Source organism: Panthera onca, chromosome B4 (assembly GCF_046562875.1).
Source record: "Panthera onca isolate mPanOnc1 chromosome B4, mPanOnc1 haplotype 2, whole genome shotgun sequence".
Lineage (NCBI taxonomy): Eukaryota > Metazoa > Chordata > Mammalia > Carnivora > Felidae > Panthera > Panthera onca.
Window position 1 is genome coordinate 132051893 of NC_138345.1, and position 26727 is coordinate 132078619.

Sequence of the window (26727 nt, forward strand, 5' to 3'; positions counted from 1 at the left end):
ACCCCCCCAATTCCAAACTGCCCTTCCCCGACCCAGGGTCTCCCAGCTGGGCAGGGTGGAGGTGTCCAGGTGCCCCTCCTTCCCTGGTCCACCCCCACATACTCCTCTAGAGTCAACTTCCCAGGCTGGGAGGAACCACCAGAGGGGACCACCCCCCAATGGAAGCACTGAATTGACCCTGGACAACGAAGGATTAAGGAGGGAGGGGAGAGAGAGACTCAGGGATTTAGGAATCTTGCCAGCAGGGCACCCCAAACAAAAATGGGGTACAGGCTGTCTTTGGTTTGGGAACTTGGGGAGAAGGGGTCTGGGGGAAGAACCGCCCTATCCTTGCCTCAGCAGGGTTCTGCTGACTTCCTCAGGACAAAGCAGAGTGGGGAGAGAGCCCTGGGAGAGGGCGGGCAGGCCCCCCCCAAGCGCCCCCACTCTGATGATGGGGGAAAGGGAGAGGGAGCCAGCCTTTTACTTTTGCTCCCCTGGCACCCCCCACCCCCCGCCCCTGCCATCTGGCTTTTTCTCCCTTACAGGGCTGGGGCAGGGGAGAGGGGGAGAGGACGCTCCTCATTGCCAGGGAAGCCACTTGCCCGCGGGGCACATTTGCGCAAACCAGGAACCGAGGGCCCCTCCTCCTGGCAGCCACAGCCCCTTGCCGGGTGGGCCCGGGGCTTACACACAGCCTGACCCACCGTCCCCCGCAGCCAGACGGCAGAGAGACACGGCAGAGGTCCCCCCACAGGAAAACTAGGTCGCTCCCGGCTGTGGCATTTCGGACGAATGGGAAGGGGACACGGAATGCGAGGAGGGAGAGTTTCGGGAGTTGAAGGCTGCCCTGAGAAGGTGACGGGACGCTCCCTCCCTCTCTGGGAGGGCAGAAAAAGAGAGGAGTGGGTAGGGTTGAAAAGTCACCTGAGTCAGAGAAAACAAGAGCCCCTCGGGGGAAGAAGGACAGGGCCCAAGTGCCTCAGAGCCAGTGCTGACCCACGGCGCACCTGCACAGACACGTGCACACCTGTGGCCGGCCAGGTGAAGCCACAAAACCCCCCTGCGTGCTGGGAGCATCGGAGGCCATCCTGCCCTCTGCTGACACCTGTGAGCAAACGAGTTGGGACAGAGCCCGTCACATGATGTGCTGTACAAGGGTGGTTAAGGGTGGGGTGCCCCCGACAAGTTCTCAGGTGCTGCGAATCGCCCCACATTCCCCGGGTCAGGGTTTCCGAACAGGAGATTTGCAAGGCCCACGGCCCACGCCTGCAGGCAGCGCGCGTGGTCGCGAGGGCACGGGGCCGGGTGCGCCCACCTCACGGGTCAGGCGATGCGGGTGGGGGAGCTCCCCGGAGAAGGGGCTCGGCGGGCAGCCTCCCCCAGGGGAAGACCTCTGTGAAGGGTCTGGAACGCACCCCAGCAACCTCAAAGCCTTCCTCCTGCCCCCTCATTTTGACCCAGTCCTTTTTGGCCAAAGCCAGCCTCCGTATCCCACCGCAAAGCTGGGGTGGAAAGTGACACACAGCGACCCACCCCCACCCGCCGCCCCCAAAACGGAAAAGGGAAACCAACCAAAAAGGCGGGAGGGGGTGGCTCAAGGGAGAGGGTCTGGGCCTTTCCGTTCTCCTTTGGTTCCTGGGACCAGCTGCTGCGTCTCTAGAGAACACTGGTGGTGGAGGCATCCGGGGGTGGGGGGCCCAGAGACGGCACCCTGACCGACAGAGCGATGCCGGGCCTCCCCAGCCCCCCAGACAGACCACCGAGCCTTTCTGTAAACATCACACGCAGAGAAAGGGGCGAGGTGGCGGGAAAGTGTCAGGATCTTCCCCCCCTTCTCCTGTTCCATATATTTTTAAATAAAATAATTACCCCGCCCCCAACCCCTCCCCATCTCTGGAAGTCCCCACCCCAAGCCCAAAAGCAAACAGTTTACGAAGAGTAAAAACGGTGACTCAGAACTTCCCGCCGCGGTCCCGGAAGAAACCTTCAGCCGCCTGGGCCTCGCGGAAGGTGACGGTGACGGAATTGGCGGTGATATCGGTCACTGTCACTTCGCTCGGGGGGAGCACGGGAGTCCAAGGAGGGGGCCCCTCGGCCAGGTCTGCATCTGCGGCAGCCACGGGAGAGAAAGGCAGAGAGATGGGGGACAGCGTTGACGACAGCGTAGGAAAGGTGGGAGCGGGAGGCGGCATGCAGACCCCCGCCAGCCCAGCACCGGGTCCCCCTCCACGTCCGCGGCCAGGTCGGGGCCTAGCTCAAGGCTGGACACACGGGAGGACGCCACTACATTTATCTTCCCTGCCTGGACCAGTTCACCCACAGTGGGACCACGGGAGGAGGGGGACCAGGCTGAGCCGGGGGCCCCTGCGGGCTGTGCAGCCTCAGGAGCCCGCCGGGCCCTCTCTGGGCCTTACGGCAGCTGAACCTGATGACTCGTGGGGACTTTCCAGCTCTGAGGGGCTCTGGGACTGGGCCTCGGGGCCTGGTCACCTTACCCTCCTCCTCGGGGGGCTGCTCAGCAGGCTCCCACTCGCTGGCCGCCTGCAGGACGTCCGGGGCTGCTGGCTCCTGCAGGAAGAGCTCCCGTGGATGGCTGTGACTCTCCAGGTCGGGCCCGCGGGGCGGGAACTTCTTGCGTGAGAGCCGCAGGTACTTGTGGGCCTTGCGCGGCTTGCGGAGCGGGAAGGGCAGGGTGGGCACCAAGGGGCCCTTGTCCACCAGCTCGGGCGCCCCTGCCTTGACCACCCCCTCAGGGCTCCCGCTGCCGAGTGGGCGCGTCAGGGAGAAGCACAGCTTCTCCTTGCCCTTGGCCTTGTGGGAGCTCCGCAGGTCCATGCTGTACAGCCGCTGCGGGGGCAAGCCAGGGCACGGCGGGTCAGCCCTGCCCTCCCCGCCACTGCCGCGCCTTTGCTCATGCCGTTCCCCCCCCCCCCCCCCCCCGCCTGGAGTGCCCTTCCCTGCGTTCCGTGGCCCGGAGCCGGCCATCACCCCGACCCCCACCCCGGCCCAGAAAGCCAGCCCCGAGCAGCCCAGCCCCAGCCCTGGCCGGGTACAGCCACTCGTCCTGGCCCCACAGGGCAGCCTCATCTCCCCAGGGGGTTGTAGGTGGCGCCGGGATGGGGCTGCAGGGAATATTACTCTGGTGCACAGCAGAGGAGCGTACAAGAGGTACAGACTGAACATCGACCAAGAAAAACCAAATCTCGGTTCGTGAAGCAGACAAGTGAAGGAGTTCTTCCTCATCCCAGGAAAGGCACTTCTGCTTACTAAAGGACCCCCAAAGCCGAAACAGCCAGGCCGTCGAGGAGATGGTGTGAGATGGAGGCCCTAAGGCTCCCGGGGCAAGTAACCAGGGGCGCACGTGGCACCGGGCGCACGGTCACGCGGCCACAGGGACAGTGCTCTGCCAGCAGCCTACAGGCGCTCCAGGTGCTCCTCCCCCTGAGCGGCGCGGGCCCAGCCCCCTGCCGATGCCCCGTCTCACTCTCGTGAAAATGGGGCCGGAGGGCACGTTCTCCCGCCACGCAAGGGCTGGATTTTTGTACTCCGGGGATTTGACTAATTGACTTTGGCAGAAATTTAGACAAATCCACGAGAGATCCCTGGTGCTAAGGCGTCGGGAAGGCGTGGATCACGCTGGGACGGTACCTTCTGCTGCCACCTGTCACCAGGGGCCAAGAGTCTCCACGGAGAGCGAGGCCCTCAGGTGGGGCCTGCCGGTCAAACATCTCCCACTTGGGAGCAAAGCCCACATGCGCAGGCTCCATTCGCCAATGCTGCCCACTAATGCCCGTCACACGGCATGGGGCATGGGTGGTTATGGGACAGGAGGAGGGCCGACCAGGCGGAGATCGGGACAACATTGCCATGCCGGGAGGGCTTATCCGATGGCAGCTTTACCAAAACCTGCTCCTTCGGCCCGGCTCACAGGCCATCACGAGCCCAGTAAGCTCCTCCCTCCTGCCGTCCACAGAGCGAGAACCTGCGGCTGCCCACAGCCGTCCAGGAGCACCCAGGGCCAGACCTGGGTTTGAATCCAGCTCTGGGTAAACTACCGGCCTCCCTGAGCCTCGGTTTCTTCGTCAGTGAGACGATGAAGAAAAGAGTGGCCAGCCTCTGAGACCGCCCCAACGATGCGCGCCTCAGGGAATTCACAGCCATGGGCAGTCCCCTGGAACCCTGGGCACTGTGGGTTGGGACCTCCAAGGCTAAGTCAGTAAAGACCCTGTGCTCCCACCTTCCTCGTGCTCTCTCTCTCTCACATCATCCACTCTGGGGGAAGCTAGTGGCCACGCTGCAAGGCCACCCGGGAGCCCTTGGAAAGTACCAGGCCTCTTGACAACATCCCGTGCTGACCTGCTGGCACGCGAGCAGCCGGCCGACGGTCCAGCCCCGGTCAAACCTCCAGATGAGTGCGCCCTGGCTGACATCGTGACCGTAACCTGAACTAGAAATCACTAAGGAACCAGCTACAGGACCCCTGAATTCCTGACCCACCGGGACTGGGTGAGGTACTAAGTGTTTATTGCTCTAAGTTGCTAAGTTCGGGGCTAGTTTGCTACTTTCCTTCCTGGGACCCAATTCACACCAAACCCTGTGAAAATACCCATCGCATGAAGGGAATCCCACCTTATCTGGCAAAAGTCCCAGGTGATCTCTAATCAAGGGTGGGCAGGAGACTGGACATGTCTCCTCACCCTGCGTGGGGACCAAGAAGCCTTATTTTTGGCTTCAAATACCTGGGTGAACCTTATTCACTTAAGGAGAGCAGGTACGCTGATCACCCCAATTTTACAGAGAACGCTCGAGCTCAGAGAGGCAGAGAGACCTGCCTCAAATCACACAGCCACGTCACTTCAAACCTCACCCGCGTTCCAAGCAGACCAGTGATGTCAGCAAAGTGGCCCCAAGACCTGGGTAACTTGGGGTGTCCCAGAGTCTAGACACAACCCCCCTGCCTGTGGCAGAGGATTGGAAAAGGGGGCCCCATAGGTTTCTTCTCGCTCAAAAACGACACATTTCTAGGGCATTTCAAGACTACGGTCTCAGAATTCTGAGTGTCCTTTTCTTGGATTCTAAAATCCCAGGCTCCCACGTTTCCTCAGTTCTAACGTGTATGTGTCTGAGGTTCTCCAATGTTACAATCTTGTGTTCTGGTGACTTTGAGCGTGATGAAGGCTAATTTACAAGATTCTAAGCTTTCAAAAGTCTAGGCTCCCACCAATGGGCCATAGACCCATCTTCCCCCATACCCACAGCACCTCCCGCCCAGGCTGTTTTCCTTCCCCACCTCCCCCTGTGGAGACGGACCCACTAAGTCCCCCCCCCCCCCCCGCCACCCCGTGCCCTGGGCAGAGCAAAGAGGTTAAGTAGTTCGGCTCCACTGGCTGGTGCAAATGCGTGGGGTGGGGGAGGCTGGTAGGAGGAGCAAGGGGGGACTGTGGGTGGGCACCAAGGCTGGTGGCGTTACCTGCAGCAGAAGCCGCTTGGGTTTCGGACCTCTCTTCCTATACCCCGACGCTCGGTCTCTCTCCTCCCTGGGGTGCAAAGCAGATGGCAGAAGAAAAGCAAACACTGGTGACATTTAAGGGAAAGGAAAGCATCCGCTCCGCCCAGGCCTCCACTGTCTATGGGAAAAGGGGGCACCCACCACAGGCCACCCCCCGACCCCGGAGTAGGGACTCCTCCCCATTGCCCTCGTTAGACCGTAACAGTGGGGTCCCATGTTCATGTCCCAGGGTCTCGGTCTTCCCCTCTGACAAAAGGGGAGGGCACAGCCACCGGTCCTAATGCTGAGGAGGGACGCGGGCGACATCTCCAAAAGCAGGCGTGTCTTTACCGGGCTCCAGGGTCACGCCAGAGCCCCGCTCTGCACGCCACTGGGAACAGCCTCCAAAACAAAACAGTTTCCACCCTCAGGAGAGTTGTATAGAAACCTGCCAATCAAATTTGCCTCAGACGTCCCAGGGGGACTGATGAGCATGGGCACGGTCCTTCTGTAAGCGAAGCCCTGCCCAGATTTCCCCCCATTTGGGATCTGCATGAACCTGGTGGAGAGGACAGGCCCTCACTGTATCATCTGGTTGGGGAAAGGGAGGAAAGCTCGCCTTTTCGGAGTCCCTGGTGGATGCCAGGTTCTCTGCTGGGTGCCCTCCCCACAACCCACCTGCACAAACACACACACAACCCAAGGATGTGTACAAAGTCACACGGGACACATGCGAGACATCGCAACAGAGACTCCAGCAACAGCTTCAAAGCCATTTTCATTCCACCTTTTCATCTCATTCCATCCCACTCTCCATAGCTAGCCCCCACTGCAGAGGCCATGTGGGCAGGAGAGAGAATGCGGGGGCCGGGAGCGTGCCCCCTTCCCGCTGCGGGCTGTGTGACTCGGGGCAGTCTCTCCATCTGAGCTCGGCAAAACCGGACAGTCCCAGGCAGCTGGTCCACCGCCAGCCCTCCTCGGGGCGGCAGCTGTCTGCCGTCTCCAGGGGTGCTGGGGAGACGCACCTCGCGTGGGGCCCTCCCTCCCTGCCTGTGCGCTTGGCCGCAGCAGGTCTGACCCGGGGCCCCGGAGCCGGCGTCTGAAAGCAGCAGCCAAGGCGCTGTGATAGCAGCCGCTCGGCTGCCAGGAGGGACCTGCCAGCCTTTAAGGGTGAGAATCTTCCCTCGGAAGCTGGTGCTGGGCACCAGGACACCCTGTTCCAGGCCCAGCTCTCCCCTGATCCACGGGAGACCCTGGCCGGTCGCTTCCCCTCTGGACCTCAGTGTCCTTGTCTGGAGCGAGCGGTCGCTTCTCAGCCGGCCACCAGGGCTCCTGGGAGAAGCAAGAGGGGTCCCTGGGATTTATCGAAATAGGGGGGAGAAAAAGCTAAAATGATAAAGTGAGGTGGAGGAGGAAGGGAAAAAAAGAAGAGAGGAAGAGGAGGAGGAAGTAGACGGGGGAAAGGGAAGGGCCTTAGGGGAAAAGAATAATGATGGGAGCGTGTTTGTGACGTTTAGGTAAGTGTGGCGTATATCATCACATACCAGACGCTCTGCACAAGGCACTGCTCTACCTAAGGCCCCCCTGTGAGGGAGCCACTATTACTATCCTCATTTTATAGTTGTGGAAACTGAGGCACAAAGACGCTAAATGACTTGCCCCATGCCAAAATTCTGACAACTTCTGCCACTGAGCTCCGGGCTCCAGGCCTAGTGAGGGTCAGGCCCAGGGTCCAATCAGGGCCCCCAGGGCAGGCCTGGAGCCCAGGCCACATGATCCGGGTTTCCGATCTACAGCGTGCATGCGTGCGTGTGTGTGTGTGCACGTGCATGTGTGAAGGGGGAGAGGTCCATTCTATCCAGTCCTTACCACCCAGGGCCTGGTTTCTGCCAGCCTTGAGTCCTACCCATCAATGGCCAGTGCTGTAGGGCTGTGGCGACTTAGGAGTCGTACCCTCTCGGCCTCTCCCTGCGGGCGGGACTCCCCAAAAGAGCCCCCTTGCCAGACTCCCTCTGAGTCTCTTTAAAACCCTGCAGAGCAGGTGTTAAATGGACATCATCCCTCTTTCACCTCCTTTTCACCAAGACTGAGAGAGAAGAAGTCGGCTGAAAGTCACACAGTGGGTCTGTACAAGCTCTTCGTTTGTTCCTTAACTGTTGTCTTTCCTGACTCCTTCAAAATAACATCCGGATCTTGTACCAGGACCTACACGGCACTCCCTGAGCTGCGCCCCCCATTCCCTCAGCTGCCCCATTCCTGCCTCATCTCCCACACCTTACCCGGCTCACATCACCCCAGCCAGCCACACTCACAGCCACGCTGGCCTCCGTGCTGTTCCTTAAACACCAGCTCTCACCCCGGGGTCTTTGTACTGATTGTTCTCTTTACCTGGGATGTCCTCTAAAATACTCACTGGGCTCAATCCCTCGCTTAATCCAGGTCTCTGGTCACACCCCCCACCTGACCACCCACTGACCCCTGCACCCCTACCTATCCCCTCTCTCTGCCCCCAACCCTGTCTTTGCAGCAGTTATGACCATCTGATACCGTATACGGGGTTTTTTTTTTATGTTTTTTTATTGCCGGTCTCTGCACTGGAGCCCCATGAAAATAGGGTTGTCTGTTGGTTTGGTTCCTTGCTGTGTCCCCAGACACCTGGAAGAGTGTCTGGCACACAGCGGAACCTCAATACCTGTTGCGCAAATGAACGAACGACCCTTAGTTACCATCGGGAAGATAATTCACACACGTGTGCCCACACTTACTGGCCTACAAAGTGCTTTCGGAAACCTTGGTCCCCATGAGAGCCCCATGAGATCAGCACTCTTATCCCCACTTCACAGATGGGGAAGATGAGGCTCCAAGAGGAAAAGGCCTTGCCCATCGCCACACAGCTGGCGAGTAGCAGAGCTAGGGTGCTAACCCAGGACTTTGGCACCTGCCCGGCACTCTCCTCGCGACAGTCCGGGACATTCCACAGGATTTTCCCAAGCACCCGGGGGCAAGAAAGAAGCTGAGGGACAGGGACACCCTGATTTTTAAAGGAAAGAACCACGGAAGGTCCTTGGAATCGGCAACAGGAAACTTCCTGGGGGAGAAGCCATGGGAAGAGGGCAAGGAGGGCCAGAGGAAGGGCATCTGACTTGGAGTCGGAAGCCCTGGGTTAAGTCCTAGGCTGGCTGCTTCCCAGCTGCGAGACACCCGGACAAGCTCCTTAGCTCCTCAGGGCCTCAGTTTCCCCATCCATCCAATGAGACCCTCATCCCTGTCTCAGGAGGCTACCGCGAAGGGCCAAATGAAAGCAATTTTATGAAAAGATCCCTCCCTGCAGGGTCTCCAGGGAAGAGGCAGGAGGGTTTGGGCTGCCTGCTGGCAGGGAGGTCGGTCAAGCTGGAGCTCATGCGGCAGACAGGGATGGCGAGACTCAAAAGGCTCCCACATCAGGAGAAACAACATTCTGTCAAAGGCTCCCCCCTGAGATGCGCCCTCACTGCCCACCGGTGGAGCTGCCGATCGCGAACCGACCTTCGGAATCGGAGCAGAGCACTGGCAGGTAAGGGAGACTGAGGTAAGGGAGCTTTGCCCAGGGCCACTGAGCTGGGAGGCGGCCAGGTGGGATGGACCAGAACTCAGATGTCCTTGCTCCAAAGCCACGGTCCCCGGCCTTTTTTCAGCTTCACCGGACCTCCCTTCGCTTGGTGGGAGAATCTCTCTCTGATCTGTCCCCAGGGCCATGACGGCGCATTACTGATACTGTGCCCCTCACACAGGGCATCTGTGAAAAGCATTTTTACACTCTTCGCAGCAACTGAAACCCCAACTTCAGGGAAACCGGGGCCGGTGTTATTACAGACGGCCCATTTTACAGCAGACAGACCGAGGCCTGGGGAGGTTAGAGACGTGGCCAGCGTCACTCAGCGACAGGAATGGGACCCAGGACCCCCAGCTGCAGACTAGACCAGGCTGTCCCCACCAAGTCCCCGACCCCCACGCCCATGACCCTCATCCGGAGCCAAGCCAGCGGCAGGCTGAGGCCCCCTTACTTCTCCTCATAGGCCATGACCAGGCGGGGGTCCAGGATGTGCTCTTCTGGCTCCCATGTGCTGTACCTGGGGAGAGAGAGGAGAGGTCAGACGCGGCCCTGCTCCCCACTGGCATTCACGGAAGCTAGGGTAGTTCCACCTGGGCCCACTGGGGGCAGGGGCGGGGCAGGCTTCTGGCCCTTCCCCGGTCCGGCGTAATTGTCACCAACTCCCGAGAGCTGTTCCTGGCTGCCCAGGCTGGGTCGGGAGGCTCCCACGACACTAGGACTGCCCTCGTTCTGAGCACCGATCACATCAGCCTCTAAACAAGTGTGTCTAACTCCCAGTTAGACCTCGTGTTCACCTCAGGAGCACAGGGTCCTTCTCCCAGGATTCCCTTCCCATGAGAGGCATGAGCATGTGGTCAAGAGCGGAGGCTCTAGAGCCAGACCAGCTGGGGTCAAATCCCAGCCCTGCCCTTGCTCGCCACACAACCTTGAAGGATTTCCTCAACACTTCTGTGCCTCCATTTCCCCAACCATAAAGAGCTCCCGTGCTGCTTAATGCATTTACCTAAGGGCTCCGTGCCTATTCCTTTTGCTGTCCCCAGCCATCCTCAAGCCCTGGCCCCAGCATGGCCCTCTCTGCCTGGGCCGAGCTACTCCCTCCCTCCTCGGTACACATCTGCACCTTCACGGCCAGGTCTGAAGTTCCCTTGTCGGGCCCGGCACGCAGCAGGAATTTGGTAGATGTCTAGTGACTGACTGGTACAGAGATGCCACGGCAGGCCCCTTGGTATTTCCACCACCCCCACACCAGAGACCATCCCCTGTTGGGACAGATCTGGAAGTCAGAGCTCAGCAGTTCCACAGCTCAAGCCACCTTTGTTCCACATGCACTATCATTTACTTAATATCTGCCTTTCAAATAGATCACTTTTTTTTTAAGTGTATTTATTTATTCTTTTTGAGACAGAGTGTGAGACGGGGAGGAGCAGAGAAAGAGAGAAGGAAAAAGAATCCCAAGCAAGCTCTGCGCTGTCAGCTCAGAGCCCCAAGCGGGGCTCAAACTCACGAACCACGAGATCATGACCTGAGCCGAAATCAAGAGTCGGACGATTAACTGACTGAGCCGCCCAGGTGGCCCTAAAGCAGGTCATTTTTTTTTAGTTTAATAATTTTATTTTAAAATCAAACTTTAGGGGTGCCTGGCTGGCTCGGTCAGAGGAACATGCCACTCTTGGTCTCGGGGTTGTGACTTTGAGTCCCATGTTGGGTGTAGAGATTACTTAAAAACATAGATAAAAAAAACAACTTTATATCACTTCATGAATGGAAAAACTAGTACAGTTCACCATAAACAGATGCCAGTGCATAAAAAACTAAAAGTTTTAAAACACAAATCTAAATGTGTGTATGCATACACATACTTAAACATACTATACACATACAAACATATAAATACACATGTGTGTTCATGTGTGCGCACGTATGCATACAAACAACACCAGAGCCACGGACTATGATTCTGACCCAGGTGGCCCCCAGCTGCGCTAGGTAAGAAGGGAGGTGAGAAGTGTCACGGAGGTGTTAGGAGGCAGAAAGAGGCTGGGGCCAGCCCCTCGGGCTGCCTCCTCATCAGCCGAGCTAAAACCTTCACCTTCAACTGTCCTGGGACACTGATACCCACCAGCAGTCCAATCCAGATTCGAACAACAAGCTACCCAAGGACAGAATCCTTTCCTCCTTCCTTCCACGGACGCTTCTGCGCACCTACTGTGCGTTGGGCCCCGTGTCAGGCTCTGTGGACTCAGTGACAAAGGTCTGTGCCCTGAGGACCTTATAGCCCTTACCCAAGTGCCACATGCCCAGCCTGATCGGGCACAATGACGCCTTCCTTGTACGTGCTGTGCTCTCCTCCTGACGGCCAGTCCCTCGGTGACCACCTCCTCATCCTTTAGGAGCCAGGCCCTTGTAGCTTCCCCTGACATCCTCTCCAAGCTGTCCCACTCCCAGCCTCCTCCCTGCTGCTCGCCACAGCCTGGGCACTTGGTACTTCCAAAATTATTGATGAACCCAGCTGGTATCTTGGTTGGCAGGCTGTAAGCCCTCCCCAGGGTGCCCAGCCCAGCCCCAGTCCCTTGGTGCTCTAGGAAAGGTGACAGAAACCACTGTAGAGTTTTGCTCACCCTGAAGAAATGCTAAAAGTGAAACTTTTTTTTTTTTTTTTAGTAGTTGGAGTAATGCCCAAAGTGTAAGCAATCAGAGACTGGCAAAGACTCCCAACCTTCCTCTCCCAAAACAAAGGCTGACTTTCCCCAACTGTAACTAGAAACAAGAAAAGAGGAATTTTGCTTTCCTCCTGTGTCCTCTGTCTCGCCCTCTCTGCTCTGTTAAAATATCCCTACAGTGTTCTAGTCCTCTCTGTCCTGCCCACTTCTCCACTGCCCTGCCCATTTCTTTGTTGATGGAGGTGCTGTGTGGTTCCTGGCAAGTCCCCAACCTCCTCTGGACCTCAGTTTCCTCATCTTAAGAATCACCACCATCATGGTAACAGCACGACTGCCAGGGACTCCTCTCAATTCCTCACAAAACCCCTATGAGGTAGGTTACCCCACTTAAAGACGAAGAAACGGAGGCACAGAGGGTAAGCATCTTGCCAAGGTCACTGAGACAGCACGTGACCAGTCTGTGGTTGGAACTGTTGAATCTTGGCCACCCTCTACCTTTGGGTGTCTCACATGTCACTGCATCTGTCTCCCCGCCGGACTGTAATGTCTTCGGGAGACGGGCAGTGCCCGACTGACCATGCCCTGTGTCTGACGGGGGCCTCGTACACAGTACGTGCACAGAAAGGGTCAGTGGATTCAGGGGACATTGTTACTGGGCTGGGGCTGCTGGGGGTCTGAAACAATGGGAGAGGGTCAGACCAGGCAGCAGGAGGCCAGGTCCTGCTCCGTGCTGCGCGAGAGAAAAAGGAGGGGGACTGCGCTACGTCTCACTCTCCCCGACATCCCTGTCCCATGAAGTGGAGGCCATTAGCCCCGCTCCGCAATGTGGAGAGAGAGACCACGTCGAGGGCAAACCCGCTTTGCGAAGAACTGGGCGCGGGCAGAAGAGCACCCAGCCGGCGGGGCTCACAGCCTAGATACCACGGAGCTGAGTCTGCGGGTCGCAGGGCGGAATGGGGCGGGGCGTGCAGGGGGGCGGGCGCGGGCTGGGCGGGAACGGAGCGCTCCACGGGGCGGGGCGGAGAGCCCCACTTGGCCCCGCCCCGCCCCCTGCAGCGGGTCCGCCGTGAGCGCGCACGCACGAGGGGCGCGCCCCGGATTACCAGGCCAGCCAATGAGGGGCGGGGGCGGGGACGGCGCGCGCCGGCTCCGAGGTAAACACGGCCACGTGACCGACCGCCCCGCCCCCTCCCCCCCGCCCGAGTCCGGGTAAACAGGCTCGCGGCCGCCCCGCCTGGGCCCCGCTGCGCAGGCTCCCGCCGTGCAGGGGGCGGGGCCCCCCAGAGCCAGGCCCGCCCTAGTACCCCCACCCTCCCATTTAAAGCCCTCCAAAATACCAAGCGGCGAGGCGGACTCGGGTGCGCCGGTAAGTCCGCCCCTGGGGCCTCCAGTTACTCATCCGTGAAGTGGGACTAATGTGAGAATTAGTTGTGCGAAGCCACGTGAAGCACTTAGTTCAGCGTGACACATAATAAAAGCAAATGCTCGTTAAGAAATCAGTTCCAAGCAAGTGCAAAAACCTCCCAGGCCCCAATCCTGGACTCTGCTGCGGCTGCCCAAACCCTGCGCTGGAAGGAGATGACGCCCTTCCTCTGCCCCTGGCATTGCTGTGAAACTTTTCGGGTCTCAGGCAGCCTTGCCAGGGTCCTGTGAGGCTAGGGCTCCATTTTACAGGTGGAGAAATGGAGGTGCAGAGGTTGAGGGCTTTGCCCTGGGTCACACAGCTTGTAAATCTACAGAACGAGGGTTCAAAGGCAGCCTGGTCTGCCTAGGCACTCCAAAGCCTAGGCACTTCTTACTGAATAGTCAAAAGACCAAAGGACAAAAGATCCTCAGTCACCTTTGGCAGAGCTGACTGTGTATCACAGGGGCTAGGTCCCCAAATTCTGGGGTCAGGCAAACCATAGTTCAAATGATCCCAGCTGTAGATGACCCTGGGCATGGCCTCCTCTGCTGTGGATTTGTTTCCCCATCTGTAAAATCGGTTGCCATGAGGCACTTAAAAATGGGCCAATACCTGACTCAGACAAGGTGCTTACTGACCAGCAGCCTGATTATTGCTGTACCCACTGACAATATCATTACCAAAGCTCCATGGAGGCAGTCCTCCCTAAAAGATGGGGTAGTATTCACAAGTGGTAAAGGAAGGAAGGAAGGGAGGAATGCATTCCCAAAAGGGGAACAGCAGTCCTGGGCAGGCTGAAATAAGTGGGGTATCTGACAGTCTCCGTGGGGCAGAGGGCCTGTACCTGGTGACTTAACATCCATCACCCTGTTCCCCTGGCCCCTCCCTGGGCAATTTGCAGTACCTTCCAGAACAAACAAGATAGCTCCTCTGCCCCATCTGCTGGGGATGAAGGGCAGTCATTTGTCTGCAGTTGGGGAGAGAAAATGGGCAAAGCATGTAATGGCCTAAAAGGGGCCTGGCACAGAGTGTTTGTTTAAATCATGGTTTCTGTTACTAACATAAGCCTCCTTGGCCACGGCGAGGAAGGTGCTGCTGAGCAGGAGAATCAGACTCTCCCCCAGCCAAGGCTCCCAGGCCTGCCCAACTACCCACTCCCCAGCCTCTCTCTCAGCCTCTTCTCCAAGCAAGGCCCCCTGAGAAGAGGAGACTAAGCCCCAGTGGATTATAAAAGGGCCTGGGTTCTCCTGCTCTCCCCCTGACTGAACCTGTCTTCCCCCAAGTCAAGTGGGGTGATACAGCAGGTAGCATGGGGTTGGAAGTTATACTCTTGTAATGATCCCCCCTTTGGGCCTCAGTTTCCCCATCTGAGGGCTGACCCAAATCATTTCTAAGGCTATGTTGAGTTTTTATGGCGAATGGGATTTCCCAGATCCCTTTCCTGGCTGCAGGGAAACCTAGAAGCTGAGCTGTCTGACTTTGTGTTAACGACAAACATTTCCTAAGTGCCTGGTCACCTGAGAAAGCACCAGTACTTTATCTCCATCATCTAATCCTCACAACAATGTTGTGACACAGGCCTCATCATTCCAACCTGGAGATGAGGGACCACAGGCCCCACCATGTTGGGGACCTGGACGGCTGTGAACCAGGCCAGGAACCCAGGACCAATGTGCAGGAGAGTCAGGGGTGCCCCAGGTCATCTGGTCAAACAGGACTCCCAGAACCTTTGCAGAGTCACCAAAGGCAGGCATTAGGGCCCCCCTGGTGGTCTCAGCATGTTAAGAAACAAGTGGCATCAGGGTGAGGGGCTCAGGCCAACAGAAGCACGAGGGACTGGACTGCCTTTGGAGTGCCAGGCCCTTCTCTCCTGGCTGAAGCTCTGGTAGGCAGACATATCCGTTTGGGATTTAAAAAGTGGAAGAAGGAAAAAAAATAAAAAAAAATAATAATAATAATAAAATTAAATTAAATTAAAAAGTGGAAGAAGGAACTTTTCATTGAGAGGTACCTCTGTTTAGAGAAGGAAATCTTTCAAAAGATGGGAGTCTACAGAGGAGGAAAAATAGCCAACAGTGCTGTGAAGGCCAACAGGCTGGTGACCACACCCCAGTGCAGTGCCTTCTGGCGCACAAGCTGAGTGGGGAGCGTGCACCCAGGGAGTCAGCGCTCCTGCGGCCGATCCTAGGCATCTTCCTTTTCTAGCTCTCCCTCAACTCTTAACTGCTTCTTCACCCCGATGAGTCCACCTCTCATCTGCCGTGAGGAGCAGGGGATCCCCCTCCAGTTCTGGGGTGTTGGGGAGGGGGCAGCAGGGGCAGCGGGAGCCAACCGGCGCATTATCTGGTGGGCCAGCCACCGACCCCAATCCTCAGGACGCCTGCAGGGTGCCCTGAACACACGGGCCCAGGACTTTCACCCGCAAGGTGAAGGAGCCTGGGAGAGGGGAGCAGGGCCTGGCCTAATGAGCCTGTTTTGTAGAAAGGGAAGCTCAGGTGACATAGGCTGTATTCCCCTCTGCTCTGTTTCCCCACCAGGCTCCCATGATGCTCCTAGAATCCAATACCAGCTCAGCCCTCAACGTAAACACAGCAGAAAGCCCCCTGCACAGAGAGCAGAGGCTCTGGGCCAAGGGGGTTTCCAGGAGGGCAAGGAGGCAGGGCACCCACAGACCAATGAAGAGGCCCCACGACTTGCTCAGTCCCTCCCACTCCCACCGCCCTGTTGGGTGGTGATTGGTTACTAGGAAGGTTCCTGATTGGACCTTAGCAGGAGAGGTGGAGCCACTGAGAGAAGTCCTGGATCCAGCACCCTGTCCCCCAACTCCAAGATGGAAGAGGCACAGAGGAGACTTCCGCAAGCAGGGAGGCCCAGTTCAAGTCCCACCTCTGCCTCCACTTGCTGTGGGACCTAAGGCAAGGCGCTTACCTTCTCTGAGCAAGCTTTCTCATCTTTAGAGATCACCACCATACCTGTTTCACAAGGCTGTATGGAAACCTGCTTGGTAGACTGGAGAATGCTGTCCAAAGGCATAGGGGGCTCAGGCTCTGCCCCTAGCTCTATGGCACTGAGGACTCATGCTGCACTGGCTAGACGTGTCTAATCCAGCCCCACAAACCCGCACTCGGCCTGTATTTGTTCTGCCTCCACCTGGCGAGCAGCCATCTCTGAAGCCAAGACGCTGGGCCTTCACCTCCCAGGTGCCAGGAAAGGCCAGAAGGAGGGGAGGGGAGGCTGCAATCAGGAGATGAAGCTCAACCCAGAGAAGAGCAGGAGAGAAGAGGAGCTGGGGCCCACCTTGGCCCTCATGTCCTTCTAGCCCCTCAGCTGGCAGAGGGGACACTGAGACCCAGAGAAGAAGATGATTTAGTCAAGGTCCAATGGCCAATTACTAAAGCAGCTGGAGCTAAAAGCTAAAAGCAGCTGGAGAGGCAAGAGGCATAGAGAAGGGTGAACAGGTAGGCAGACACACAGACACACAGACACACGGACAGACACACACACACACACACACACACACACACACACACAGGAGCCTTACTTTGGAGGCCATCCTTTCCATTTCACCAGATATTCGACTTTACCCTGGGAAGAAAGAAGAGCAGAAACAGTGAGATACACGGCTGCCCCAAAAACCACTCCCGGGACAGTAAGGCCCAACCCCTACTGTGCACTGATGTTCCCCCAACACATACACAGCCCAGGGACACGCCCCCTCCCACAAGATCCCCCACCAACCCAGAGACACCCAAACTTTGGCTGCTGCGTGATCACCCCTGGATCGCTTTCGCTTCCTGCGAAAGCACAGGCGCACATCTGGCCCCAAACATTTCTGGGGCTCCTGCGGCAGAAGCTCAGAGCTCGTGTCACACACACGGGGAAACTAAGACCAAATGGGGCAGGTTATCGCCAAAGATCCAGTGTCCAGAGTCCCAGTGCTAAGACTGTAAGTCTTAACTTTTTAGAACAGAAGACTCTCCAGGTCCTAGAAAAATTCCTCACTGGTGTGTTTCCCGTGGTGCTAGTCCCACCAGCCAGCCCCCTCTCTGGGAGGGGATGCCTCCGGCCCAGAGGTGACCCCCGGCTCAAAAGACCCTGGTGGGACCCCAGAGAAGACTAACAAAGTCTCCCCCTTCAGAAGTGGTGGTCACATCTCTAGTAGTTACAAAATAGAGCCTGACCCCTCCCTTCCTCACTGACCGGGCCTGGCTTTCCAGTCCAAACCCGTCCCCACCACGTCTTAAGACCAAGACGTGTCACCTCCTCCAAGAGGCCTGCCCTGACCAACCTTGCTAAGGCCATCTCTCCCACCTTCCACCTCTCTTTCTGCATAGCACAGGGCCCCACTTGAGGACACCTGCATTTATTTCCTCGTTCGTTATGTGTCTCCTCTGCCAGAATGCCAGCTCCATGAAGGAAGGGATGTAGTCTTCCCTGGGGCTGAGAATGCTGCCTGGTACATAACAGGCCCTCGAAAAATATGTTTTGAATGAAGGCTGAAGGAACGATGTTCCTCACCCTCCACGAAGAAGGAAGGTAACCGCTGTATCTGCTTAGGCTGCAGTGCATGGAAAACACTGGGCTTTGTGGAATAAATTAAAATCGAGGAAACCTTGGAAGAAGGGAGAAGGAGGAGGAAGGGCAGCCCCAAGAGTTCAACCCCATCAGAGCTGGGGGAAAGAAAATCCCCACCTCAAACTTCACCCTTGGCCCAAGATGCCAGGACTGAGTTTTCTCTCTCCAAAGAAGATGAGCTAGCAATGAGCCAACTCGAGCTCCCGCTCTACCCCCATCACTAGCTTGCTGTGTGACCTTGACCAGGTCATTTCCTCCGCCTGGGTCTGAGTCTCTGCCTCTGTCAAACGGGAGGGAGAAGGCGATCTCTAAGACCCCTCCCAGCCCTGCCACTGAAGCCTCCCAAGGGGCTGCAGAGAGGAGACGAGGGGACAGGATGGTGGTGACTGCCAGAGGATGAACTTTCCCCAAGGGCTTCCATCCCCAACCTCCAGCGCGAGGCGACCACTCCGCAAACAGGTGCACAGGACGTACGGACCGCCAAAGCCAAGCCCCGAGGCGCGGGTACCCGAACCCAGTGGAATAGATGCCTCCTTAAATTGCAGGGCGTCTGTTTGGGAGGCGAAGGGAAGGGGGAGGAGCTTAGAGGATGCCCCAGCGCCGTAGGCGGCTTCACTGAGCCTGGCCGGGCGGGGCTGAGAGTTGGGGTGGGGAAGACAGAGAGGTGTGCGCTGGAAGACCGGGAAAAAGACCGAGGTGGGGGTAGAAGGGATCCGAAAAGGTCGAAGTCCAGAGTTAGTCTTCGGAGGCGGGAGGCTGAAGCTCCGCCTCCAACTTCAAAGGTCTCGGTACCGAATCGAGAGTCTTGAGTTCGAGACCCAGCTCCGACGCTAACACACCAGGCAAGCCTTCTCCTCAACTTGGGCCTCAATCTCCCCTTATTTAGAATGAGGGGAGGTTGAGGAAGGATGGCGTTCAGGATCCCTACAGTCTGATCCTAAGCTCCAGCTCTGGCGGGCTCAGCTGCCCCCAGGATGCTGGGGCGACAACTTTTATTCTACTCCGTCCTACAAGGCGGCGGGGGAAACTGAGGCACGGACTGGGGAGACGAGCCCAGCAGCGCGGAGCTGCCTGGGCCCCCCGCCCCACTTTTCCCCCTCGCCGCCAGCGTGGAGGGGACGGTGCTGGGGACAACAGGGGACCCCACAGGGGTCCTGGGAGCCGCCCCCAGGCAGCCTCACCTTCCGCACGCGCTTCTTCCGGATGCTCTCCACCGCGAACACCTGCTCGCCGATGGCTGACAGCTCCATGCGGGGCGGCGGGCGAGCGGGCCCGGGGCCGGGCCGGGCCGGGCCGGGGGCGGAGCTGCGGGGCCGCGGCTGAGGCGCGCGATGCTCGGGCCGGCGGGGACCCCGTCACCCTCGCCCGGGCGCGCACGCGCACGCGCACGCGCGCACACCCCCTCGCGCTCCCTCACGCCGCCGACGTTCCATTTTTGAACCTGCGCAACGTTTTCCTCTGCGCGAGCGAGCGAGCGAGCGAGCGCGCGAGGAGGGGGCGGGGCGGGGGCTCGGCTCGCGCCCGGCAGGTCACGCCCCTCCCTCCCGGGCCTCCCTCGCCCCGCTGGCCCCGCCCCACGATGGAGCCCCGCCCCACCCGCCGCCGCGCCGCGGGCCGCGAGCTGCTGTTCTGCGGCGCCGGCCCGCGGGACTTATTTGGCGCCGGTGTTGCTTGGCACTGGGGCGGAGCGAGATCTTAATACCGAGACGCGTTTCTTTAAATGCTCCCGGCGACCCTGAGAGGCCGGAAACGACACGCCCCGGTTGGGCAGATGAGGAGCGGGCCGACCTCGGAGGCCAAGCGGCCCACCTCCTACGGGGGACGGGCGGGGCCGGGGAGCGAACCCCAGAGCGGCGGGAGGGCGGGGCCAGCCGAAATTTCCTTCTGAAGACCGAGGGCTCTAGATCCGGGCTCCGCGGCGGCGTGGTTTGGCCAGTCCTAAGCCGGCGCCTGCCTGTTCGTCAGTCTGTCCGTCCGTTGGGGGCTGTGCGGAGGGCCCGGGCTAGGCGATAATTCGCGGCAGGTGTGGCCGGGGCGGATGGAACGTGCACACCGGGACCGGTTTTGCTGCCACGCGCTTGGCGCTGGGCATCCAGTAGCCGCTCCACTGTTTGTGGAATGAATGGATCTCGAGGTCCCAGCCTCACCCACCCCAACCCGCTTCCGTTTTCGCTCCCGCGCCACCATTCATCCCCGCCCGGAAGCGCGCCCCTCCGGCTCCCACCGCCTACCTGCATCGATCCCAAGTCCTGCCTCTCTGCCCTCTCCCCTCCACACCCCTCGTCCTTTCCTCTGGGCTGCAGCCCTTTCCGAGCCCGCGTCCACACAGTGCCAGAGAGCGCTTTCTAAAATGCAGATGTGACTGGGTCACCTTAGTGCTTAAAAACCTCCCATAGCTCCTTATTCCGCTCAGAATAAAGTCCAAAAGCCTCAGTCTGGAGCACAGAAGAAAGAAATGATAGATTTACACTTGATTTTTTTTTTTTTTTTTTTTTTTTTTAATCAGAAGCCAGCCAGAAGGCGCTGGAATGATTTATCTAATGTCCCGGGAAAAAATAACCATCATCTTAGAATTATATACCCAGTGAAAATTTATTCCAAGAATCATGTGCCCAGTGAAAATATCTTTCCAGGAGGAGGTGGAATAAGATTTACAAATGCTAAGACTAAGTCTTTGCCACTAGCAGACCCTCCCTAAAGGAAATTCCAACGGAAGAACTTGAGACAGGAAAAGATGATCACAGACAGGTCTGATGCAATAGGGAATAAAGAACAATGAAGAACATTGATAATATAAAACAATAACAATGCCTTCCGGATAAAAATAGAATTAAAATACACAAGAACAATAGCATATAACTTGGATGAGTGGAGTTAAAGGGTTCTAAAATCCTTTTTTTTTACTCAGGAGGACAATGGAGATATGAAATAACGCAGACTTGTTAAGAATGTAAGTTGTCATTACCAAGGTACACTAAAAGAATGGAACTGCAGTTTATAATCTTTATTCAAATTCTTACAGGAGGAAAATAGAATGAGTAAATCAACCCTCTCAATCCTAAGCCAAGTGAGAATGGAGAGAAAAATAAATACAAGACAGGTGGGACAAATGACAGATATAAATTCAAATGTGCTGTAATTCCATAAATGCAAGCGGACTAGATGTCATTAAAATACAAAGATGGGGCGCCTGGGTGGCTCAGTCGGTTGAGCATCCGGCTTCAGCTCAAGTCATAATCCCTGGGTTCATGAGTTCGACCTCTGTATGGGGCTCTGTGCTGACAGCTCGGAGCCTGGAGCCTGCTTCGGATTCTGGGTCTCCTTCTCTCTCTGCTCCTCCCCTGCTTGTGCGCTCTCTCTCTCTCTCTCTCTCTCTCTCAAAAATAAACAAACAAACATTAAAATAAATTTAAAAAAATAAAATACAGAGACTATCAGACTGGGTAAAAATCCTACTACATGCAATTTGGAGAAGACATCCGCAGGAGACACTTCCCAAAACAAGGGTAGAGAGAGGATCAAGTGAATGCATGGGAAAGGACATCACACAAAGGCTAATGAAAAGAAGGCTGATTTATTCCCTTTAATTCCGGTGGGGGGGGGGGGGGGACCCTCACTAGAGATCAAGAGAGTTGCTTCAAAATGAAAATGATCCAATTTGCCAGAAAGAGAGAACAATTTCATATCTGTGTGCAAATTCCATAATCTTAACATATAAGAAACATGAAGAAAGCTACACAGAAAAATAAACCCACAATTATGGTGGGAGATCTAAAAACACACCCCTCTAATTGGTAGAACAAACAGAAATATATTCAATAAGAATATGATGAAAACATTTGACTAATGGACTTTCATAGAACACTGTGGCTACCACGGCAGAATACTTTCCAAGACTTGTGGGATATTTACAAAAACAGTAAATCTCAAGAAATTGCTAAAGTTTGAAATCATACAGAGTACATCCTCTGACCACAACGCAAATAAGCCAGAGATCAATCAATAATGAAAAGATTTACGATTTCTTCTTTGGTCCATCAGTTATTTAGAAATTAAGATGTGTGTTTCAAAGTAACTGATGGACCAAAGAAGAACTCATAATAGAAATTATAAAATACTTTTAACTGAATGGAATGGAAATATTACATATTAAAAACTGCGTGGGTGCCTGGCCGGCTCGGCACGCACAACCCCTGATCTTGGGGTTGTGAGTTTGAGCCCCATGTTGGATGTAGAGATTACTTAAAAATAAACTCTTTTTTAAAAAGTTTTTTAATGTTTATTTTTGAGAGACACACACTCAGAGTGCAAGTGGGGGAGGGGCAGAGAGGGAGACACAGAATCCGAAGCAGGATCCAGGCTCCGGGCTGTCAGCACAGAGCCCAGCACGGGGTTCCAACTCACCAACCGCGAGATCATGACCTGGGCTGAAGTCGGACGCTTAACTAACTGAGTCACCCAGGCGCCCTTAAAAATAAAGTCTTAAAAAAAATTTAGCAGGATACAGCTAGAGCATGACTCAAAGAGAAGTTTATGGCTTTTAATGCTTATATTAGAAAAGAGAAAAGGCTGAAAGTAGTAAGTGCCCATCTCAAGAAGCTGGGAAAAGGACAGTAAAGTAAAAGAAAACAAAAGGAAGGACAGAGTAACAGCAAGAGCAGAAGGTGATGGAAAGGATCAGCAAAAAACAAAAATTACTTCTAGAAAAACACTAATTATAACTGACAACCGCTGGTGAAATTGATCAAGAAAAAAGAGCGAGGGCGCAATTAACCAATATCGGGAATAAAGAGCGAGAGAGTCTGCTGAGGTTGAGAAAAAGAAGATAAAAGATAATTATGAATAACTATTGCAGTAACTTCAACATTTTAATGAACTGGGAACATTTTTAGAAAACTGTAACCTACCAAAACTTATTTGAGAGAAACCATGAATGAGCACCCCTGGTCACAGTACCAAAGTATCTAACAACGGGGCACTGGAACATTCATCACAGGTGCCTGCCTTAGCATTGAGCAGAGTCCAAGAGACCCCTGGCTATGCCAGGCATTAACTCTTTTATCTATGTGTCATCAGAAGGTCTGGGGGATCTGGGGCAGCCATGGGGTGGCTGTGGCACTTGGCGGGTTGGGAGTGGTGGCTCTGTACCAACGGATATGAAATTATCTTGGTGCTATAGCAACCTGACGTCCCATGGCACCAACTGAACATCAGATCTCCCCATAAGCGTTGAAAGAATTGACTTGACCATCGGTAATGTTCCCACAAAGAAAACTCAGGCCCAGAGGGCTTCACCTAGGAGTTATTTAAAGAAGAAATCATTCTAGTCTCACCCCAACTATTCTGCATGCCACAAGTACAGCGCCAAAAAAAAAAAAAAAATTATAGACCAGTGTCACTCAGGAATATAGATACAAAATTCTTAATCAAAACATCAGCAAACCAAATGTGGCAGTGTAGAAAAATGATACTACCTCATGACAAAACTGGATCTCATCCGGAAATGCAAGGTTGGCTTACCATTTGAAAATCAGTCAATGTAATTCACCACATTGAAAGTTCAAGGAGAAAGACATAGGGTCATCTCCAGAGATGCAGGGAAAGCTCAACATTCATTTATGTCTTAAAATGTGTAGCAAACTAGAAATACAAAGAGAATGTCTTTATCCTGGTAAAGGTATTTCCAAAAAGCCTACGGCAAATATCCTAATTAAGGGAGAAATATTGAAAGCATTCCCCTTGAGATTGGTAAGAAAGGCAAGGGTGGTTGCAATCTCCGTTTCTATGACACGTGACACCAGATATCCTAGACCTGTGTTGCCCAATATGGTAGCCACTGGCCACCTGTGATTATGAGAACATCACCTGTGACTAGACCCAACTGAGTTGTAAGGGTAAAGCTCAATACTTATTGGACTTTTAACGACTTAGTACAGAAAAAAAAAACTTCACGCCATAAAATGTTTCATTAGTAGTTCTATATTGGGGCACCTGGGTGGCTCAGTCGCTTAGGCGTCGGACTTCGGCTCAGGTCATGATCTCATGGTTCATGAGTTCAAGCCCCGCGTCGGGCTCTGGGCTGACAGCGCGGAGCCTGGAGCCTGCTTCGGATTCTGTGTCTCCCTCTCTCTCTGCCTCTTCCCTGTCCGCGCTGTCTCTCTCTCTCTTTCTCAAAAAGAAATAAAGGTTAAAAAAAAATCATTCTACATGGGTTACATGTTGAAACAATATTTTTTATATAGTGGGTTATATGAAATATAAAAATGAATTTCACCTACTTCTTTTGATTTTTTTTAATGTGCTAGCGAAAGATTTCACATTATGCATGTGGCCTGCATAAATGACCCACATTAGGTTTCTCTTGGACAGTGCTGTCCTAGACAGCAAGACAACAAAATGAAAACAAAGGTAAGAGGATTATTTTACCTTTGTAGAAGTGTCATTGTTTTCAGATTCCATGTAGAAAATCCAAAAAAATTCTTCAGATTATTTTTTCAGGTTAATAAAAGCATTTAGCAAAATGGTCGCATTTAAAAAAACAAAAACAATATACAAAAATCTGTTGTTCTGTGCTTCTCTATGCCGGTAATAAATGATTAGAAAATGAAATACAATAAGCTATCATTTATAGCATAATACAAATGTGTAAAGTGCCTAGGAATAAATCGAGTGAAAATATGCAAAGTCATTATGGAATAAAATTTTATACTGAGAGGGGTGTCTAGGTGACTCAGTCAGTTGAGCATCTGACTCTTGATTTTTGCTCGGGTCATGATCTCACGGTTCATGAGATCCAGCCCAGGGTTGGGCTCTGCACTGACAGCCCAGAGCCTACTTGGGATTTTCTCTCTCTCTCTCTCTCTCTCTCTCTCTCTGCCCCTCCCCCACATGCACACATGCTCTCTCTCTCTCTCCAAATATAAATAAAGAAACATTTAAAAAAATTCTATACTGAGAAACATTAAAGACTAGATCAAAATGGCTGGCTGGCTCAGTCCGCAAAGCACGGGGCTCTTGATCTTGGGGTCGTGAGTTTGAGCCCCATGTTGGGTGCAGAGATTACTTAAGAATAAAACCTTTCATAAACAAACAAACAGGCGGTTACCAGAGGGGAGGTGCGTGGGTCGGGGGTGGAGGAAATAGGTGAAGGCTTACGAAGAGTATACACTTAACCACGATGAGCACTGAATAATACATACACAGAATTGTTGAATCACTGTATTGTACACCCCAAACTACTCTAACACTGTGTGTTAACTACATGGGAATTAAAATGCTTTAAAATGGAGAGTTAAGCCGTGTTCACAGATTGAAAGACTCCGGACTGGAACCATGTCAATTCTCTCCAAATGGATCTGTAGAGTCAAAGCAATCCTAATCAAGATCATCCAATTTGGGGGAACTGGAGAGGCTGTATGGAACATTTATTGGGAAGTACAAAGGACCGGACTAGCCAGGGCACCCTTAAGGGAGGAGATGGTGGAAAAGAAATTGTCCCTAGCCGCTAACAAGACATTACCAAAACACTCAACAAACACATACAGAGATTTGGAGGGAGGGAGAGAGACGGAGATCGCTCAGTTGAGCATGTACTTTGTTATAAATGGTGCTGAATAATTAGTGATTCACATGGGGGAAAATGCCATCATTTCTCCTACATCACGAAAATTTACTCCATATGACTTTCAAGCCTAAATGTGAAAAGCAAAACGCTGAAACTTTTAGAAGATGATATTTGGAAATATCTTTATTCACGTGAGGTAGAGAATAACGTCTTGCATGAGACACAAAGAATATGTCACACAGGAAACAAATCAATAACTCCGACAACATCCACATTATGAACTCTATCAGAGACTAGATAGTTACAAGAGGAAGAAAACAGGGTGTCTGGGTGGCTCGGTGGTTAAGCACCTGACTTCGGCTCAGGTCATTATCTCACCGTTCGTGAGCTCGAGCCCTGCTTCGGGTGAGCCCCGCTTCTCTCTGTCTGTCTCCCTCTCCGTCTCCCTCCTCCCATCGTGGGACTCTCTCTCTCTACCCCTCTCTCACTTGCGCCCCCTCCTTTCAAAAAACAAAAAAGAGAGAAAAGAAAAAGGAAGAAAACATTTAAAATACTCATTAATTGACAAAGGAGACTATGTAAGGAATTCCTATGAATTGATAAGGAGGATAAAAAAAACTGGGGCACCTGGGTGGCCCAGGGCTTGATCTCAGGATCTGAGTTCAAGCCCTGAGCTGGGCTCCACACTGAGCGAGGAGCCTATTAGAAAAAAAAAAAAAGGCTAGGCAAGATCGTCTCCTAGGGACACACCTCAGAGCGACCACGCTTGTACACATGCACCCGAATCCTTGTTTTTGTTTTGTTTTGTTAAATGTTTATTTATTCTTGTGAGGCGGGGGGGGGGGGGGGGGGGGGGGGGGAGTGAGTAGGGAGAGACAGAGAGAGAGGGAGACAGAGGACCCCAAGCAGGCTCCGCCCTGACAGCAGAAAGCCCCAATGCGGGGGCTTGAACTCACAAACCCTGAGATCATGACCTGAGCTGAACTGGGGAACTGGGACGTTTAACCTGCTTGAACCACCCAGGCGCCCCCAAAAAACCTGTTTTTAAATGTCCGTACCAACAATACTCGTGAACCAGCTTCGAAATCCAGTAGGCTGAGCAAGGAAAGCCTGGACTATTCACACACTGGGTTATTATCCGGCATTGAGATTTAAGGAATCACCGTGATAACATCAACTTGGATGGATCTTTCAAAATAATGCTTAGTGGAAGAACTAAGAATACAAATTACTTGGTACCACTTCCATACAGTTAAAAACCAGGCAAAGCTGACATTATTTTGTGTACGCATGGTAAAACTAATGAGAAACAAGGAAATTATTATTGCAGAGATCAAAATAGTGATTCCTCCTTGGGGAGCGACGTGTGTATGAACACAGAGGAACACACAGTCCTGGGGATGTGCCCTTTCTTAATTTGGAAGTTGTTTATGTGTTATTATTATTCTTTGAATTTCTGTA

At 54.3% G+C, this 26727-nt stretch overlaps 1 protein-coding gene across 3 annotated transcripts; it reads right to left on the reverse strand.

Moving 5' to 3' along the window:
• Positions 1 to 466: 466 nt before the first annotated feature.
• Positions 467 to 19194, reverse strand: CBX7 (chromobox 7). 3 transcript variants are annotated; one of them, XM_060656311.3, is made up of 6 exons: positions 18884 to 19194; positions 16669 to 16712; positions 9514 to 9579; positions 5453 to 5519; positions 2478 to 2829; positions 467 to 2089 (listed from the first exon to the last, which is right to left on the reverse strand). In XM_060656311.3, the coding sequence occupies exons 1-6, from the start codon at positions 18950 to 18952 to the stop codon at positions 1935 to 1937; spliced, it is 753 nt and encodes a 250-aa protein (XP_060512294.1). In that variant the 5' UTR covers positions 18953 to 19194; the 3' UTR covers positions 467 to 1934. The 3 variants fall into 3 exon arrangements, with proteins under 3 accessions (XP_060512294.1, XP_060512295.1, XP_078305566.2); XM_060656312.3 differs by having other exon boundaries at positions 2478 to 2550; positions 18884 to 19190; XM_078449440.2 differs by lacking the exons at positions 5453 to 5519; positions 9514 to 9579; positions 16669 to 16712; positions 18884 to 19194 and having other exon boundaries at positions 2478 to 5446.
• Positions 19195 to 26727: the final 7533 nt, after the last annotated feature.

What these genes read in the sequence shown, in the direction of transcription:
- CBX7 (XM_078449440.2), bottom strand. Translation starts at nt 3,225, where the DNA reads ATGAGGAAGAACTCCTTCACTTGTCTGCTTCACGAACCGAGATTTGGT. An exon ending in GCAGCCCCCCGAGGAGGAGG is followed by an intron (nt 2,090 to 2,477) that starts GTAAGGTGACCA and finishes TGGCTGCCGCAG; the next exon opens with ATGCAGACCTGGCCGAGGGG.